This window comes from Amia ocellicauda, chromosome 10 (assembly GCF_036373705.1).
Source record: "Amia ocellicauda isolate fAmiCal2 chromosome 10, fAmiCal2.hap1, whole genome shotgun sequence".
NCBI lineage: Eukaryota > Metazoa > Chordata > Actinopteri > Amiiformes > Amiidae > Amia > Amia ocellicauda.
The window spans coordinates 28,199,421-28,218,785 of record NC_089859.1 but is presented as its reverse complement, the minus strand read 5'-3'; the positions used below and the strand labels follow the sequence as shown (position 1 = coordinate 28,218,785).

Sequence of the window (19,365 nt, the reverse complement as noted above, 5' to 3'; positions counted from 1 at the left end):
TGCTCAGTTCTTGGTGAGTTTCTGATGACACCCGCTAACCTCCCTATTCATTCATTTCAGTGGAAGAGGTAAGGGCCAATGGTACAAAGTTGCGATACATGAATAGTACCTGATAAATAAATGCAAGAGAAAATCATAGTTGTAGTTGTTTCATGATACAATGAGAGAGGGGGGTTATTAATGGCTGAGCACCCCAAACAGAGATATCCAATGATTAAAAATATAAGTAGCTGAAATTGGCAGCCAATGGAAAATTCCACTCAGAATAATGGATGCCGGTTCTATTTCTGGACTGTGCACTGTCACACTGATAAATGAGATGTGAAGTCAGCTATTTGCTGCTATTGATTAGAGGAGGCCCCCACTGAGCAAAATCATTCACCTACACTGGAATCACCTTTTAACTGGGAAGTCTCCTAATGGGTTTATAATTTGATATAAATATATCTGAATTGATAAATCTGTCCATCAATACGAGAGGCTTCATAAGGTGTCCCAAACTAAGCAGAAAATCCATAAACAGAGTTACCTTTTTTCCTGTCATCGATCATTTTATGTAATTTCTAAAAAGCACACTGTTTTCAGGCTATCCACTGGAAGGAGCCCATGCATTCTACAGCAGCTCTACACGGTGACATGGAAACTTAAGGGCAGCTTCCTTTGTGGCAGTCCACTTTATAAGTAGAGCAAATAAACAGTGTGAATTGACACAGCTGGTAAAAGTTACAGAAGCAGGTGAAAGCTGTCGACTCTTCACAAAGCGGCATATAACACTAACAATGATCAATATCACATGGGCCAGTGGTCAATTTAAAGGACTTGTAATCAATAGGTGCTGACTGTGCAGTTGTCATGGGAATGAAAAAACAACTGCCTGAAAATGAAATAACGTTCAACAAAGACGATATTTACAGGATGGTCATAAACATTGCTATTAACATAAGTTCATAAGCCCAAGTTCGATAGCAGATTGCAGGAAAATACTTAGTCTAACTTAGTCAACGATAAAAAAGTTACATTGTTATTATTGTTGTTTCTGTAAAATTCCTCACTTTCATTAATTAAAAAAATAAATACAAATCCTTTTGGAGGCGGGGTGGAAAATATTTGTCTGCTTTGAAACAAGGATACATCCACTGAAGAAATACAGACACACACACACTGGATCTATACCAAGGAGGTTTCACCATGTGCATTATGTGCTTTGCATGGAGTTTGGCACTGCAGTATAGTTATTGAACTGCAGTAAAAATAGCCATTTAAGCAGGATGTTTGTGAATCGTATTGTTTGTCCCTGATTAAACAGTCAATGTACAACACTTAACACACCTCATTAGTTAGCACTGCAGGCAGCAGTATTAAGCGCACAGGTGCCATTCATTTTAAACGAGCATTGGGGGGGGAAATGCTCACCCTCTACTGACCTGTCAATCTTTCCTCAGGCGCTCAGGAAAAGGGAACAGACTCTCTATTACGGCATGGTTCACTGCGGTATGTTTTCTACCTTTTTTTTTTCCTACCTGACCCACAGACAAATAAAGAGCTAATTCCACAGTGAGGGTCATCCCATTATGTGGGGTCACCATGCAGAAAGAGCTGCATTAGACTGAGAGATAAGACCATAACCAGGGGTCACATTCTCATCAGCTATGGATTAAATGGAGAAAAGAAAAATGGTTTAAAAATAATAATAATAATAATAATAATAATAATAATAATAATAATAATAATAATAAGCATCATCATTATGTTCATCACCACCTTACTAATCATAATAATAAATAAGTGAATGAATATATGAATAAATAAACATAAATAAAAGAAGGAACCATGCTTCATATGTCAAAACCTTTCACAACAACTGTAATTTCATGTATCATAGACCAGCAGGCTCTGTAACAACACTGCTTCACACACACTCCAGATCAGTACTGGTTTGTGGAAGCTGATGGGGCCTTTATAGATATTTTTTTGGAAGCTGGAAAACTCAATGGAATGGAAAAATAAAAAACACAGATATGCTCTTGACTGCAATTCACCAGGGAAAAATTAAGAAGTGTTCCATTTCCCACTAACACGAGATGTGTCTTGCTCCCTATTTGTTTTGCTATTTTTTGAAAGCATGTTAGTGTTGCACCGAATGACCCGTTAAAGCTCTCAATAACTAGCAGCTGCCTCCATGAGAAGACCAACTTTAATGAGCCACTGTAGTGAACTCTTCCCTTCATTTAATTGCTTTGTGTGCAAGGATAAAATCCGACTGATGTGCAACATCTCTTTCCCTTGTCTGTCAGATATGTTTAAGCAGACTGCAGGAGAGAGAAAAAAAAAAAAAAAAAAAAGCTTAACAGAATACAACAGGGTCACAACCATTTATTCCTACCCTTTCTTATGGCTCACTTAGAGAAGAGCTTCACAATGGCACATTCAGTTTCCCTTCCTCAGATTTATCTGTCTGGACCACATTTCGGTGGGAAGGTACGTGCAATATAATTACTGCTCACTGACTTACATGAACAGCACCATGGCATCAATGTTATAAGACTGCCATGGCAAATATCCTATTCTGCATTCACACGCATTAACCTTTTTTCTGCAGGCACTGCTGTTCAGCAAGGTTCAGCAGTAATTCACTGCCTGATATTGATTGACTGCTTTGAAATCTAAACAGTAAATTCATTTCAAAATGATTCCTTGATGCACAAGTTTGTTTCTCCAAGTCCAGAAAGAAGGTATCAGCATGAGGGATTATACAGTGTCATCGCTTAAATACATATTACTGTCCCTTTTTAGAAATCTGGGAAATCTAGTGTTTCTATTTCAAGATGGAAAACCTTCAAGAGATTTGAGAGGACCTTGCTTGATTGCAGGACTGCTCTGTCACTGGGGAAGATAGATGGGTTAAACTGCTGCTATTATCACTGCTAATGACTCACTTCAAGTTACAACGACCTGAGTATCATCCGTCTCTCACAATTCATTTCTTTTTTTTTTTGGGCAGTTGAATCCTTATGAGATCTGGCCCTGTCTGCATATGCCATCTTCCAATACAATAGCTGGCATAGAAGATCAGGTTTCTAGATTTGCATCATTAAGTATATAATAATGTGTCCTTATCATGGTGTCATTAATCACAGAAGACATTATTAAACATTACACTGTCCATAATATATTTTCTAATAGATACTGTCTAGAGTGTCAGTTTCATATTCATACTATTAATTTATTGATCAAGTTTTTCTTGGTGAAAAAAGACTACTCTAATGCTCTAAAGAACAAAAGTGCAGAGTGTAGGTCTGTGCTGAGATGGTTACCTGGTCGCAGGGAGTGTGCTGACCCTTGTGAAGAACACAGAGGGCTCCACGTCAACATGCAGTCCCAGAGACAGGTCACGGTAGTAGCCTTCAATGTGACCTGTGCCTCCCGAGTACTTGAAGTTCAAAATGGCCTCAAGTGTCTGTAACGAAAAGAATTAGGAAGATGCATTGTGTTACAAAATGAAAAAGTAGTCTTGAAGCAGTGTAATTTATAGTTAAAATAATTGCTTCAGGTTCATGTTGGTTTGCTTGTTAGTTATTATACATGTAGAAAACTGTAGTGGTGTATCAATGTAAATCATTGACTTGTTAAATGAACTGTTACATATGCATTTAGTTACAGGCTGTCTGTTGATTTTATAACACAAAGTAAGTAAGCTATGTATCCGCATAGATGCTATAATCCTGAAAAGTCTACATTTTACACAAAATCTACAATTTACACCCAGATGTAAGTAATCCAGAAGCAGTCTGAAAAGGTTTTCTTCAAAGGCACTCATCAGGGCCTACATTATTTCAGCGCAGCAGCTGGTGATGCAGTCATAACTGAAGATACTGGATTGCCCCTCCAGGACACGCTGTCTCTCGAAATGAACTCTCTCTCTCCAGAATTGCATCAAACAGGCTGTGACTAAATAGTGCTCCTCTATGCGTAACTCAGAAGCACCGACTGCACCAAAATTTCACTGGACTTCATAACGTGCAAATTAGTTTTTGTTGTTTGGTTTTATATGGGTGTACTATAGCAATAAACACAAACTCATTAGTTGTTAATAATATCTATAATTAGAGTGTGTCATCGCATGATGTGTCATTTGTGAATTTGGCGAGGTCAATTCAGTAAATTTAGGTCACATTTACACAAGAACTATTCAAACTTTTTTTTTTTTAACGGTATACAAACATTAAATGAATACATGATACACTGTCATTTGAAAAAAAAGGTTCCTCAGGCTACAAAAATCCCACCTACAATTAACCAGATTAATCACCTTGCTTTGCATTTGTACCACTAAGAGAAAGGATGTGTGATATACCACAAGAAATAATGATCAACTAAAATATACTCTGTACTTTGTAATATTAAAATACAATTCAAAGCTCTGACCAATAGACATCTCTGGATTGCCCAATATTATTGGCTTTGAATAGCCTATCCAAGTAAAGGCATTAGGTACCTAAGCAAACAAAGAGCATCAGTCAGCCCCTCACAAACGCAAATTGCATCATCTCCATTGAAATCTATAACCTTCCAGGGCTTCTTCAATTAAAAACATGAACAACATCCAAGTTGAGGAAGACAGAAAATGTATCTCTTCTGGTAGTTTTCTATTTTCTTCACTAACTGCTCATATAACTACTTTAACCAGCTACACGTCTGTTCTCAATCTCATATAAATACCACCAAAAGTCACTAAAGCTGTAGATTGTAACATATATATTACTACAAACACTAGGCTGTTTCTAATGTCCTGGATTTCTTGGCTCTTGTCCCGTAGCCCTTTGTTTTGTACCAGGCGATGCTCGATGACTGTTTTAAGTGGGTGGGTAGAGATTTTCTTGCCACTTGATAAAGTACCACTGCGAGAAAAAAGGCACTAATGATACAGAAGATGGCATGGAATTACCTTAATCATAAGCTTATAGAAAGTGTAAAATCCAATAGGCAAAACCAAATATTCAACAATATTTTAACAATGTAGAACTCGTGTGATTGATGACTTTAAAACAACACAATGGCATCTCAGTATAAATAAATATTAACAGTATGGGGTAAGTGAAGTATCAGTAGACAGGCTAAAATCTATATTCTGTTCTCCATTGTAGCACTGGTGGGAGGTGTCTATTAATGCAGTCGTTCTATCTCCTGGAAGACCCATATGCATTTTTTTGCACATCGACAACAGCGTGATAATTCGTTTAAAACACAGCTACACACTAGCACAGCATCAATAAGATTGAGAATTGTATTCCTCAACCCCACTAGCATTTGCTTCAACAATCTGATTTAAAAGCAATAGTTCTTTTTTTTTTATTATCATTATTATTACCATCCATTCATGGGTCAAATTGAGATCGGTGGGTAATGTTTGCTTCTGTCCTATCGAGTGTCTTATTTTTTTTTGCCAGCATCACAATATCATTTCAGGGCAAAGCACAGCAGTACAGCTCGAAGTTCAGTTCATTGATAAAGTTTAGTGGTAAAGGCTCGACTCCTCACTTTGAAGCAGTGGAGGGAGAGTACATTTAGAGCAAGGAAAACAAGATGGCCGTGAACCCACACAATTAATCTGGCTCCAGTCCTGTCCAATCTTCCTGCCCCCTTCCAGCCCACACAGTGGGGTTTTCCAGTTGAGCAAAGCCCTTATATTTCTGTCAAGACATAGCAGGTGGCACATTGACAATGAAAGTTAAATGAGCTTCACTTCTTTTTTTCTAAAAGTATCTCCCATCCCTCCAAGCTGTAATGTTTGGCATCCGTTAAGAAAGGAAAATACATTATGTTGCTGCAGTACTTCACTGTTGAAATCTTTTAGTTTGTGAACATTTCTATATCATCTCCAAACATTCCCTGAAACCACTTAATCCCACACACTTCACGGGGAAAGGACAGCCTATGACATATAAAGATAATGGCACTGAGCTGTTGGAATATACTCTATCCACTTCACATCAGAATAGAGCATTATGAATTATTTTTATCCCCATGGATTCTGACATTTTAAAACAGAGGATCCTTATTGAATGCATGATCATTATTTCATAGTTAAAAAAATAACACCTTTTCAGATTATTATTAATGAATGTTCACAGATGTTTTCAAACAGTAACTTTTAAGGATGAACAAAGAGACACAACCAAAAGATTACATCTGCCCACTTCACAATAACCATTGCTTGTGGTAGTATTCACGTGATGAAACTTTCACCTCCATAATAAAAAACATTTCAATACTGAATGTCTTCACTGCAAACATTATTATTATTTTTTTTATAACAATGGCGCAAAGCCCTGGAAAGAGTCCAAAAAACAAAAAGATTTACAATTCAAACTAGCAGAAGAGCTATAAGCAGTTATAGTAATACACAGGAGGCCCACTCAACAAATACTACAGTGTTGGAGTGGGCTGGAATGTGATACTCTATGTCAGTTTTAGAAAGCAAATGTTATATTAATGTTTGTTTATGTTTGTATTTTTCATTACCTTCATAGAGAAACAGATTTAGCAATTAATCACCTCACCTTGATTGACAGAGTCTTACTTATTTAGGCTTTCTAAAATTAAAACAGAACGATATATACAGACATGGCCAAAAGTATTTCTTGCATTTTACTCAAATAATGCACCATTCTCCCAGAAAAGTGTCATGCATATTGCATGTATTTGGTTTGCAGTGGAACAAACCAAAAAAACTGAGATTTTGGTTATTCTATAAAGACATTTTAAAATGGCTTGGACAATATTATTGATACCCTTTAGAAGTCATATGAAATAATTGTATTGTAGTGATACCTCAAGCAGACCATTCTCTTTCACAGTTATCATAGGTGTCTTCAATCGCATTATCACTCATTCAGCCAGTTTCAATGGAGAAAAGTACTCACTCTGCTGTTTTGTGTCAATGTGTGTATCACACTGAACATGTTAAAGAGAAGGAAAACCAGAGAATTGTCTGAGGAGATTAGTAAGAAGGTAATAGCCAAGCATGGTCTACAAGACCATCTCTAAAGGGCTTGATGTTCCTGTGAGCACTGTTTCCAATATTATTAAGAAGTTTAAGGCCCATGGGACTGTAGCCAAAATCCCTGGACGTGGCCGCAAGAGGAAAATTGACGCAAGAATGAAGAGGAGGATTGTTCGAATGGTGGAGAAAGAACCAAGGAAAACCGACATTCAAGCTCAAGGTGCAACAGTTTCAAGTCACACCATGCGTCGCTGTCCAAATGAAAATGGGCTCCATGGTAGAAGACAAGAAAGCCTGACTGGAGTTTGCCAAAATGCATGTAGACAAGCCACATTCCTTCTGGGAGAATGTTCTTTGGACAGACTAAACAAAATTAGAGTTTTTTGGTAAATCACAACAACTCCATTGTCGTGTTTAAAGTTGTGTTAAATGTTGTGTAAGGAAATGTTTACAGGAAAAAAATGAAGCTTTCAAAGAAAAGAACACCATTCCTACCGTGAAACACGGAGGAGGCTCAGTGATGTTCTGGGGCTGCTTTTCTGCCTTTGGCACTGGCTGTCTTGAATCTGTGCAGGGCATGATGAAATCAAAAGACTATCAAGGTGTGAAACGTACAGCCCAGTCTTAGAAAGCTGGGTCTCAGTTGCTGGTCATGGGTATTCCAGCAGGATAATGACCCAAAACATACGTCAAAAGCACCCAAGAATGGATGAGAAGAAAACATTGGACCATTCCAAAGTGGTTCCTGATCTAAATCCCATTGAACATCTGTGGAAAGAGATGTAACTCGCAGTTGAGAAAAGGCACCCATCAAACCTGAGAGTACTGGAGCAGTTTGCTCAAGAAGAGTGAGCCAAACTACAGGTCGAGAAATGTAGAAATATCATTCAGAGCTACAGACAGCGATTGATTGCAGTTATTGTCTCTAAAGGTTGTGCAACAAAATATTATGTTAAGGGATGCCAATATTTTTGTCTGTGCCATTTTCATTTGTTTTACTATGTAAAGTAATATGTTATGTCATAAATCAAAAGCAAAGTTTCTGTTCTATTGAATGTGAAATAAAGGTATGGTGGATACCAAATACGTTTGTCAATTTCTACTTAGTTCAGAGAAAATTGTGAGGTTTTTTTTTAAAAAGGGGAAAGGTACCAATACTTTGGCCATGTCTGTATACTGTATGAGTTGATGACAAATATATATGTACCATCAACATCTGGATTTATCGATTCACTCCAAGATGTTTGAACTTGTTTTTATAGATAATAATAATAAACATAAATCATAGGAAAAATATTCTCTGAGGTAAACATTTTGCAATTCTTTCTTTTCTATTTTTTTTTTGTTTAATGTCACTTGTACACGAACCAGTGGAACAAACCATGAATCTACTAATTACAAGAAGATTTCAACAGCCACACAATCCCAGGAGGATATTTGTGGTAATTGTGCCTGCCTCTGTTCATACTGAGCACACAGCATCAGTCCTTGTGCTCCTGTCATTAGCACTTTATTATTAATCTATTTAACTAGAATAGTGACAAGTGCAGGGGACAGAGCCGAGCAGCCTTATTTTTAAGGAAGCAATCCCCATTAGGAGGCTTTGACTTCTACCTCCTCCTCCACTGGAACCCCCACATTGCAATCTCTAGCCGCCAACTGAAGCAAGCATCCTTTATGTTTTTTCATGTAAAGAGACTATGAGATAAACATTTATTTTAATAGGAACATTTGAAAACCTCCTTTTATGGATTGCAATACAAAATTTAGATGTATATAAAGGGGCATTAAATGCATATGCAGACAGAGTTTTGGGGAAGAAACTTAGCATTGACAAACTTTGATTATTATTGGTAGTATTAACAGCTTCATGGGGTTTCAAGGCAGAAAACTGCATACTGATTTTGTGTAAGAGATCAGCAATCATCCCTACCATGCCAGATTTGCCCTGCAGCCACCCCAAAAGGCAATTCTTCAGACTGTTAAAAGCACCCAAACACACAATCACTTTGAGAGAGCTCGGAGAACCTGGGCTCATCAGACAAAATGACTTGTTTTCCAAAATGTAGGAGGGCATGGGAATGTGGGTATTTCCCATTAACTGAAATTGCATGACTTTAGCAGCAGTTTGCAAGTGTACTCAATGGATTGAAGGTAAATCTTTAATGTCTCTGAAATGTGTCTCCTTCCTATTTTTTCAGCTGTTTCAGATGCTTTGACTTCAGGTGCTGTGTTTCCGATCATAACATCACTGGTATGGTTGATATATAACAAAAAGTCCTGTCTTTGCATATTTTTAATCAACAAACCAAATGCTTCTGTGGCCTCGGAGACTATGCTCTCACTGCAGTCTAGGTGACGGACAAACCCGAGAGCTGGAGAGGTGATGTGGCCCGTGCTCCCTGTGCCAGGTACTTAAGTATCAGCCAAAGGTATTTAGGTATCTGCTGAAACTTCGGCAGAGTGTGTGATTATTCTGGCCCATTTTTCAAAGCAAGAGCGGTGGAATAGCGGTATCTTTAAATGTCCACTCTTCACTAGCGATGAAATAGTGATATTGAAAGTGACAGTTAATGGGAAGGAGGTTCGCTGACTCAGGCAGACACAGTGGCTATTGGCGGGGGCAAGAGCTGAAGTGGTGCTTTGTACCTCCGACTATATATCATCTCCGCCAATTTGTCATATTGCTGATAGAGGCACTTGTGGCCTGATCTAAAATAAATTCAGCAATTCTTTATGATTTTGTTACTAGCAAAATGAGAGCTAAGAGATACAGGCGGATGTATGACTGGTTTTCTTGGTATGAAGGCTGACTCCATGCACTGGGGTGAGGCTAGGCTGCATTTCAAATGTAACAAAATGGCACCGAGGACTGAAGTTCACAATTTCCAGTCTGAACATCCTAGTGAGAGATGGTCAGAACTGCTGAATCCTCTTCAGAACAAGCACACTACTAATAATGCATTTCTGAATGTACAGTAATGTATGCAAGTCACTTTCATTTTGTTGTTGTTTCACACCTTAAATTCTTCACACAAAAAAAAAAATCTAATTGAAGATGCGTGTCATTAACTGTACCTTTATTTAAAGTAAGTATATGTTTTGTAAAGAGATTTGAGAAATTCCTCAAAGGGTAATGTTTTCAGTGCACTCTTCTGGGTATGCTAAGACTCAGTGCCAGTCAGTTTTAGAGCTTTGTACAGTGTACTGAGCAGGAGGTAGACAGTCACCTTTCCCTGAACTCGGTGGCCATTATGTAGCTAATACGATAATTGTTTCTCCACGGGGTGGCATCTAAGGAACTCTACAAACATTATCATTAAAATGTTAAATGCAGTTTATTTTTAAACTGATCTATGTTGCAACTTTGTAAACGTGTCTTGATTTTATTATTATTTATTTAGCTTCTTTTATCATGATTATACACTGACTTCACGACTAAAACGGTTTGGGATACTATGACATTAATCACACCAGAGAAATGGAGATTGTATGCGGTTTAATTATCATTAATAACACAAAATGCATTATTTCTGTAAAACGTGATGAGATGCATGTCTCTTGGTATGGTAGACATTAGACAGTGCAGAGAAACTATGTTCTCTTCCCTGTTATGGCAGGTTGCAGGACGAGAGAGAAAAAATAATCAGTGAAGGGTAAATCAGTTCTCCTACACTACACAACGAAATGTATTACATGGGCCTAGGGGAGAGTCAATTACAGGGCCACCGAAAGTATCCAGGGAGTCTGAATGCAATAGCTTTCACTGTCTATATACTGAGCAGGTCCCAGGAGCACTCTGCCATTTAATTATTCTTCCACAACCCCTATAAGTCCACTGAACCAAACCGATAACTGATTTATAAGTTTCAAACACATTTATGGGCTGTATTTCTCTTTATGTCCTTGTGTCGATTAATGAACCCCTCTATGCAACATTAAGAGGACCAACGCACAGGAAGAAAGTGATGAAAAGGTTTCTGAGATAAAGCCTGAAAGGAGCTACTGAACAAAAAAATAAAAAAAGGAAATAAAAAAATAAAAAGATGCTCTCCCAGAAATGATTAAAGACCAGACCAGGCGACAGTAGTAAATGAGTCAAATTTATAATATTCTACAAAGTGAAAGATTAAACTCCATTAGCATTAACCCTTTAATGGTGTTACGGGGAACCCTCATAGTTTGTTTGATTTATGGTCATTTATCAAAAAAAGGTATTCGGGACAAGATTGTGCTTAACCAGTTCATGTACCCGTCATATCCAGGATATTCAGATGGATGTGTTGCTGTTATTTAGCCGCTGGTTGTTACTGTACCATTATAGTGCTGATGAAAACTGTTAGTAAGCAGAATAGTAGAAATTGTACTTCAGACAACAATTTCAAGGGTAATAGCAACAGCAATAAAAACATTAGTACTAATCCCAATAATACCAAAGGAAAACAGAGTAGTACCATTATGTTTTGATTCAGAATAGAGTATTTCAATTCATTTCAAAAGGAAATAGATTTTTTTTTTGTTTCAATAAAGATGTAATGCATTCATTAAATGCCCACCTATAAAGGATGAATTTAATAAAAAATCATAATGACCAACTAAATATATACAGGTTTTCTTAGGAGGAAGCAAGATCTGGGTTTTTATTAATAAGTTAAGCACAAAATGTACAAATTAAGTTGTCTTTAATGCCTTTCTGTCACAATTAATTGGATCAGACACAGTTACACCACATTTCATCAGTTTATATTAGGAAGCATATTTTCAGTGTGCGATCTCTAATCATGCATCTTTAACTTCTGATTATGCGTTCACTAATAGGAGGTTACTGTAGCATCAGAGACTCACAGAGAGTATTATCTAAACAGACACTGAACACTAATATTCATGTGCAAAATGTGGCATTTCAAATACAAATGGTCAGAAATGTTCTGGAAAGTTTTCTGCCCCAGTGGCATATAAAGCAATATAGTGGTTCAGAATCTTCATTGCAGTACAGTCCATTAGCATTTTAGTAGTTGTCGTAGTAGTCGAAGTTGTGTAATAACTGGCAAAATACTCTAAAGAGATATAACAGGAAGAATACATAAGGTATTTTTTAATTTGGAAAAAACAAACAAAAAACTTTTACATAGATTTTGCAGTGGAGTTCAAAATGATTGAAGACTTCCAATATAAGGTCGTATACCAGATGGCTTCACGTCATTAACTTCAGACTTCACCTGCAAAGGGACTGACACTGACTGAGAACCAACAGATCCTTGTAGCAGCAGTGCCAGTAAAGCACTGGAACAAGAATGAAGACTGCCAGACAAAGAAAATGATGAACTTCTGTCTGCACACAGCGAATCAAGGAAACAGTGCTCCACTACAGGGGGCTTGTACGTATAAGATCAGACTCCTAGACTGAACCACAGGATCAATGTCAACATGCACTGATTTAGAGGGAGACAAATATACACTATGTGCTAAAAAATAAACATTTAATTTCAATCTAAGTACACTGTATTTTTTTGAAGGATATGCTGGTACAAAATAAAAGCTTTCCATTTAAAATGACCTTAATTACAGTTATCAACCACAAAATGTAAGATTATAAATGATCACTGACTTGTTGACTGCCACACTATTAACTATTTCAAAAGGGATGACTCATATTTACAGGTTCCAATACTTAAAACTGTGGCACCTACTTATTTATATCTGTGAGATACCAAATTAACATGAGCATGTCCACTTGGGGGATTATGATGGATGGAGTCTGGAAATGTTTTTGGATACCCATATTCAATCTCTGCAGAACTGTGACCTCTGTTGTCTAGCAGTTACTAACATCTTCATTGAGACGTATCACTCAAGCAGCTCCTTGTTTTTTCATCTCGAGGCCCAGACTAAATAAAAACTTTGCTTTTCCTGCAAGTTATAAATTACATACATGTACCTAGTCATGGTTTAAGTTATTATCAAATGTCAGTTTCTACCAATACATAATTAGAACATGACAGTTTGTAATTTGGTAACCATGGGAAGGTCAAACTATCAATTTGGTCCAGATCCAAGTCTTCAGCTTCTTCCGAATGTAGCCACCTGAAGTTCCAGTTACTTGGTCTGTCTGATTTTAATGATTCAAAATCTCAAGTCATTGCACCCATTATTGATCTAATATGGGGCTGACTGAAGAATTCTGCTTTCCATTTAGAAGGTCATTGACGATCTCAGCCTCTTTCCGTCTAGGAACTCCTTTTGTTCCTACTGGCACTGCTAGATCATACAATGCATGTATTGTAGTTCCTAGAAGTACCTGCAAATTAAAGGGGGCAAAGGCCTTGAGTCACTGTGTTCCCTGTGTTTGGAACTGTGCTCCAAATTACACTAAGAGTGCTGGCTCAGCTGAATCTTTAAAATCTAATCCAAAAACACATTTGTTTAAAATGGCCTGTTCTAATCTGGAGTGACTACACAGTGGCCCTTTGCATTTTCATTGTAAAGCACCCTAGGATGTCAGACATAAGTGCTATGTAGGAGCAGAACTGTAATCATGTTTCATGATGATGGACACACACAAAATACAATTAAATAAAAAGAGGGGCTGCTTCAATATGTCTAGAGATGGATATTCTTGAATTAAGGATTATATATATATCACACACACATATATATAGATACATAGTATGTATCATTGCATAAATATGATGGAATACTATTGGAAAAGGTGCTGTTAAAATGTATAATAATGAATAGGATCTGAATGTAAAGTTTAAGCTCTCTCAAAGCTCAATAATTGTAATATGTTTAGTAGTTTTAAGACAGTATGTTCCATTTCTAATGATGAATGTCTCCTCTGGGGTCTTTATTATTGGATGTACCTTGTCCTGCAGGAACAGGTGAAAAAAGAACTCTGGTTATGCACACTGCATGGTTTGTTTGTCTAAGGATGGAGCCATGAGTCATACTTCACAAATAAAAAGGCATTCATAATTGGACTATTATCAATTTTTTGTGTGTAAATAACAGGGGAAAAAATATATTGTTTTCAGATATACGCTGATTGTGTACCCTTCAGGCAATCAAGTGCTGTGTTACATCTGTTCCCTGTCATATTAACTAGAGAGGCAGGCAGACTTCCAGTAAAATGAAGAGGTGGGACTCAAATCCCCAGCATTACAGCCGTCAGCCACAGCCTATATACCCTGGAGGCCCTTGTAGTAGCCAGCGTGTGTACACATCCTGGAATAAATAAACACAGGACATGACTGAAAAACACAAAGCCAGGTCCAACACTGGGCTCCCAGGGGAGTGCAGCCCGGGAACACAGCGCTGTTCTAGCTGCTGTTTCTAGCCCGACTGCTCAGCACTCTGATCCCTGGCGTCCTGCACAGTTCAATACTTCCCTCAGGGTCCCCTAAGACTCTATTTCAATCGCAGGCAGCTAAAAATAGCCAGCCTTATAATGAGCAAAGCGTGCGAGGAATAGAGTTCCACTCTGCAGACGCAGAACTGAGTGCGAGGATGTACTGGCGGAATACAAAATGCAAAAGAATCCAGACTTGACAAAATGAGCCAGGGTTACAAGATGGAGAAAAAAAAACTACATATTTACAACTGCAGTAGCTGCAATTAGAGCTTCTACTAATAACAGCTAATCTGAAAATAGCATATTGGCTTATTACATCTATAGTAAATGCTGCAAGGTTGAGCAAAACTATATACCAGTATATCCAAAACTAAAACATATGCATTCATTTGTAGGTGTGAATATTAGAGCTGATTTGTTAGTCATATATATGCATTTTCCAAAGCCATTTTCAAACCTTTTCTTCCCATTTTCAATACGAGGACAAGAACCACTGCAGGTATAGGAAACAAAAAGGAGAGAAGAAAAATAGAGCCTTTGAGTTCAAAGAGACTTGCTTGCTTTTCAATGCCATCATTGATTATTTCTCCGATCTTAAGAGTGTTACAATCTGTGCATTGAAAGGGCAATGTCCTTAAAAACAAGGGAATTCTGTTGTTCACTCAACAGTCAACCAAAGAGGATTTCAAAGGCTTTCAATTATTGTTTGATTATAATCACAGACTCTAGTCAATGAAGACTATTTGAAAGATGTGTTTATCAGGACATTTCTTGTATGTGTGTTGCAGTAAATACCGGGAAAATCAATTGCCAGCGTGTATTGGCATTCATGAAGAAATGCCTACCTTCTCTCACTCAACCCGACCTGGGCTGTGGACCAAATCATACACAGAATATTACATTCCTTAATATTGCATTCATTATTGCTTATATATCAAAATTACTATTTGAAACAAATTGATATATTTACTTATTCCTTTGTATGTCCGTTTGTAACATTACATACAAAATTGACCACTTGGTATGTCTATGGGTTTTTAATATAACATTACACATGTGATATGCTCCCGGTGTATTTTGTCGAGTGTGTTTTTCCTGCTGTTGCAGATTTCTGACAATTTCTGTTTTGCAAACCAGTGCATTTTATATTGTGTCTGTCATTTAAAAAGCAAAAAAGCACACCAGATAAATTATAAATAAACCTGTCAATATGTCATGGGTTGTGTTAGTTGATTGCTGTACTCACAATGCAGGATCTCACTGCCCGTGTGTAACTCTGCTGAGCAGCAGTCACTTAAACACCTAAATACTTCGGATATCCATGAGAGGCATTCACATTGCATTTTACATTAAATAAATGTGATTTGAAGCAGAACTCATTCTCCACATTGCATCTTATTTAAACACGTAGCACCTTGTGAATGTACAGTCCAGGACTGAATATTACTTTCAAGAAGCACTCAACAATAAAGGTTAATATGGTAAATCATCATTTTATTTCCTAAAGAGCAATTTGTGTTGATGACCTCTCAAGTTAAATAAACTACATTGACATATTATATATATATATATATATATATATATATATATATATATATATATATTATATATATTCAGCTGTGCAAAAATGTAATCGCAAAGTTTGAAGAAAGAACCAGAGTTGTTATACATAGTGTAATTATGTATGCAAAACTGCAGCTCGTGTTCGGCAGGCTGTTCTCTGATTTTGGGTGCTGGTGAATAAATGCATTCAAGGAATTTCAGATTTACAGAGTATATTTTATCAGCCACAGATCATAAGATGATATTATTATATCATCGTATATTATTACCCAGATTGAGAATCCTAGTAAACCCAAACTGGCAGACATGTTTTTTTTTTGTGATGAGTAAAATTTGCCCTTCAATTAGTGCTTCAATGGCTATGAACATTTCCAAAATCTGAACAAATACAAACAGCAGCAGTTTATCTTCACTCCACATTTTAACTGAAGATTTTTTGTGAAGAATATTTTGTATCTCCCAGGGCTGTGTTATCATTAAAATAGAAATCATGATTGAAGTAAATACAATATTGTGATCAACAAGATCTAGTGATCTTGTACTGAATGGTGTTAGTTGCTAAACATCAAACTGTGTGCTCTGATTGCACATGGCTTCTGTGCAACTAAAAAGTACAAAGATTAAGGACACAGTTCTTTCTAATTGCATTTCATATGGTGATCTGCATCTCCTTCGATATCCAAAAAGTGATGGTCATCATCATCAGCCTTTATCAATCAATATACACTCACCTAAAGGATTATTAGGAACACCATACTAATACTGTGTTTGACCCCCTTTCGCCTTCAGAACTGCCTTAATTCTATGTGGCATTGATTCAACAAGGTGCTGAAAGCATTCTTTAGAAATGTTGGCCCATATTGATAGGATAGCATCTTGCAGTTGATGGAGATTTGTGGGATGCACATCCAGGGCACGAAGCTCCCGTTCCACCACATCCCAAAGATGCTCTATTGGGTTGAGATCTGGTGACTGTGGGGGCCAGTTTAGTAAAGTGAACTCATTGTCATGTTCAAGAAACCAATTTGAAATGATTCGACCTTTGTGACATGGTGCATTATCCTGCTGGAAGTAGCCATCAGAGGATGGGTACATGGTGGTCATAAAGGGATGGACATGGTCAGAAACAATGCTCAGGTAGGCCGTGGCATTTAAACGATGCCCAATTGGCACTAAGGGGCCTAAAGTGTGCCAAGAAAACATCCCCCACACCATTACACCACCACCAGCAGCCTGCACAGTGGTAACAAGACATGATGGATCCATGTTCTCATTCTGTTTACGCCAAATTCTGACTCTACCATCTGAATGTCTCAACAGAAATCGAGACTCATCAGACCAGGCAACATTTTTCCAGTCTTCAACTGTCCAATTTTGGTGAGCTTGTGCAAATTGTAGCCTCTTTTTCCTATTTGTAGTGGAGATGAGTGGTACCCGGTGGGGTCTTCTGCTGTTGCAGCCCATCCGCCTCAAGGTTGTACGTGTTGTGGCTTCACAAATGCTTTGCTGCATACCTCGGTTGTAACGAGTGGTTATTTCAGTCAAAGTTGCTCTTCTATCAGCTTGAATCAGTCGGCCCATTCTCCTCTGACCTCTAGCATCAACAAGGCATTTTCGCCCACAGGACTGCCGCATACTGGATGTTTTTCCCTTTTCACACCATTCTTTGTAAACCCTAGAAATGGTTGTGCGTGAAAATCCCAGTTACTGAGCAGATTGTGAAATACTCAGACCGGCCCGTCTGGCACCAACAACCATGCCACGCTCAAAATTGCTTAAATCACCTTTCTTTCCCATTCAGACATTCAGTTTGGAGTTCAGGAGATTGTCTTGACCAGGACCACACCCCTAAATGCATTGAAGCAACTGCCATGTGATTGGTTGGTTAGATAATTGCATTAATGAGAAATTGAACAGGTGTTCCTAATAATCCTTTAGGTGAGTGTATATACTACACTACCAATCAAAAGTTTAAGAACACCTACATTTTTCCAGTTTTTATTGAAATGTATGCAGTTTAATTTTGTTGTTTAACAAAATTTGATCTAACTTTTCGACTACTCAAAGTTGCCACCTTTTGCAGATATAACAGCCGCACACAAATATTGTTTCAGAAAGTTCTTCCCAACACTGTTGCAGAAGTTCCCACAAATGTGTTGCACTTGTAGGTTGCTTTGCTTTCACCCTTCTGTCCAGTTCATCCCAAACCAGCTCGATGGAGTTTAAGTTTGGAGACTGTGCTGGCCATTCCATGATTTGAAGCTAACGTCTTGTTCTTTTCTTCTAAGGTAGTTCTGATGTTTTGGGTCATTATCTTGCTGTAGGATGGACCCCTGACCAACTAGGTGTATAACAGAGGGTACTGCATGGTGCTGCAAAATGCTGTGGTAGCCGTTTTGGTGCAAGTCGCCAACTCGGGATCCAGAAAAAGAGCCCCAGACCATCACACTTCCTCTTCCATGTTTCGCAGTTGGTGTCACAAACTGAGGAACTATCCTGTCGCTTACTTGAAGGCGTACAAAAACCCTGCGTGATGAACCAAAAATTTCAAATTTTGATTCACCGGTCCATAAGACCTTCTTCCAGTCTTCAGTAGTCCACTGGTGGTGCTTCAAGGCCCAGGCAAGCCTCTTTTTCTTATTTTAGCAATGGCTTTCTTACTGCCACTCGACCTGCCAAACCTGTCTTCTCTTCACAGTTAAAACTGAGACTTGCTTACTTCGACCAGTGTTAAGCTGTGCTTGAAGCTGTTGTCCTATGAGCTGTCCTATGAGCTGTTGACTCTCAGAAACTTGTCTTCTGATTCTGTTGTGGCTTTGGGTCTGCCAGATCTATTCCTGTCAGAGTTTTCTACAGTTTCCAAGTGCCTTTTGATGGTGTAGGAAACTGTACTCACTGACACCTTGGCTTTCCTTGTCTTCCTTTGTTAATTGCCTTTTTCTCGCCATTATGATAGCAATATACTATGTCCTACAGTACATTACTGTCCAAATAATTCTTAAGAGGATGTAGTAACACAGTCTGTCCAACACCGCTTTTATACAGACAATGGTTTTATAAGTAATCAACAAAAGTTGGGACACCTGTAGGAATTGTTAGCATCAACTTTCAAGGCTTAATTTACACCCATTGCTGCAAGTTGTTAACCCATTTCTTGTTCCCTGAAAAAGGCCCTTTTATATGACTCTGAAATGTACATTATTTTTCAGTTTTTGGTAACCTAAAGTATTTTTTAACCTCTGTCAGTTTACCGCTTACCTTTTCCGTACCATTCAGGTTATTCACTGGACACTGAAAAACTGCTTACATTTCAATACAAACTGGAAAAACGGGGGTGTTCTAAACCTTTTGACCTGTAATGTATATGTTTTTTCCACTCTCCTGATAATTGCATTTCTGTTTTTGATTGTTTTGCCATTATAATTTTAAAGTGTAATGATTTGATTCG

The 19,365-nt window shown here is 37.8% G+C and overlaps 1 protein-coding gene across 2 annotated transcripts in view; it reads right to left on the bottom strand.

Moving 5' to 3' along the window:
- trappc9 (trafficking protein particle complex subunit 9) overlaps nt 1-19,365 on the bottom strand; it is a 341,171-nt gene that overhangs the window by 156,785 nt on the left and 165,021 nt on the right. For both annotated transcript variants that reach the window (XM_066715841.1, XM_066715842.1), the window contains one exon: nt 3,315-3,457. In XM_066715841.1, coding sequence (XP_066571938.1) covers nt 3,315-3,457 — 143 coding nt within the window. The remainder of the gene's footprint in view (nt 1-3,314; nt 3,458-19,365) is intronic.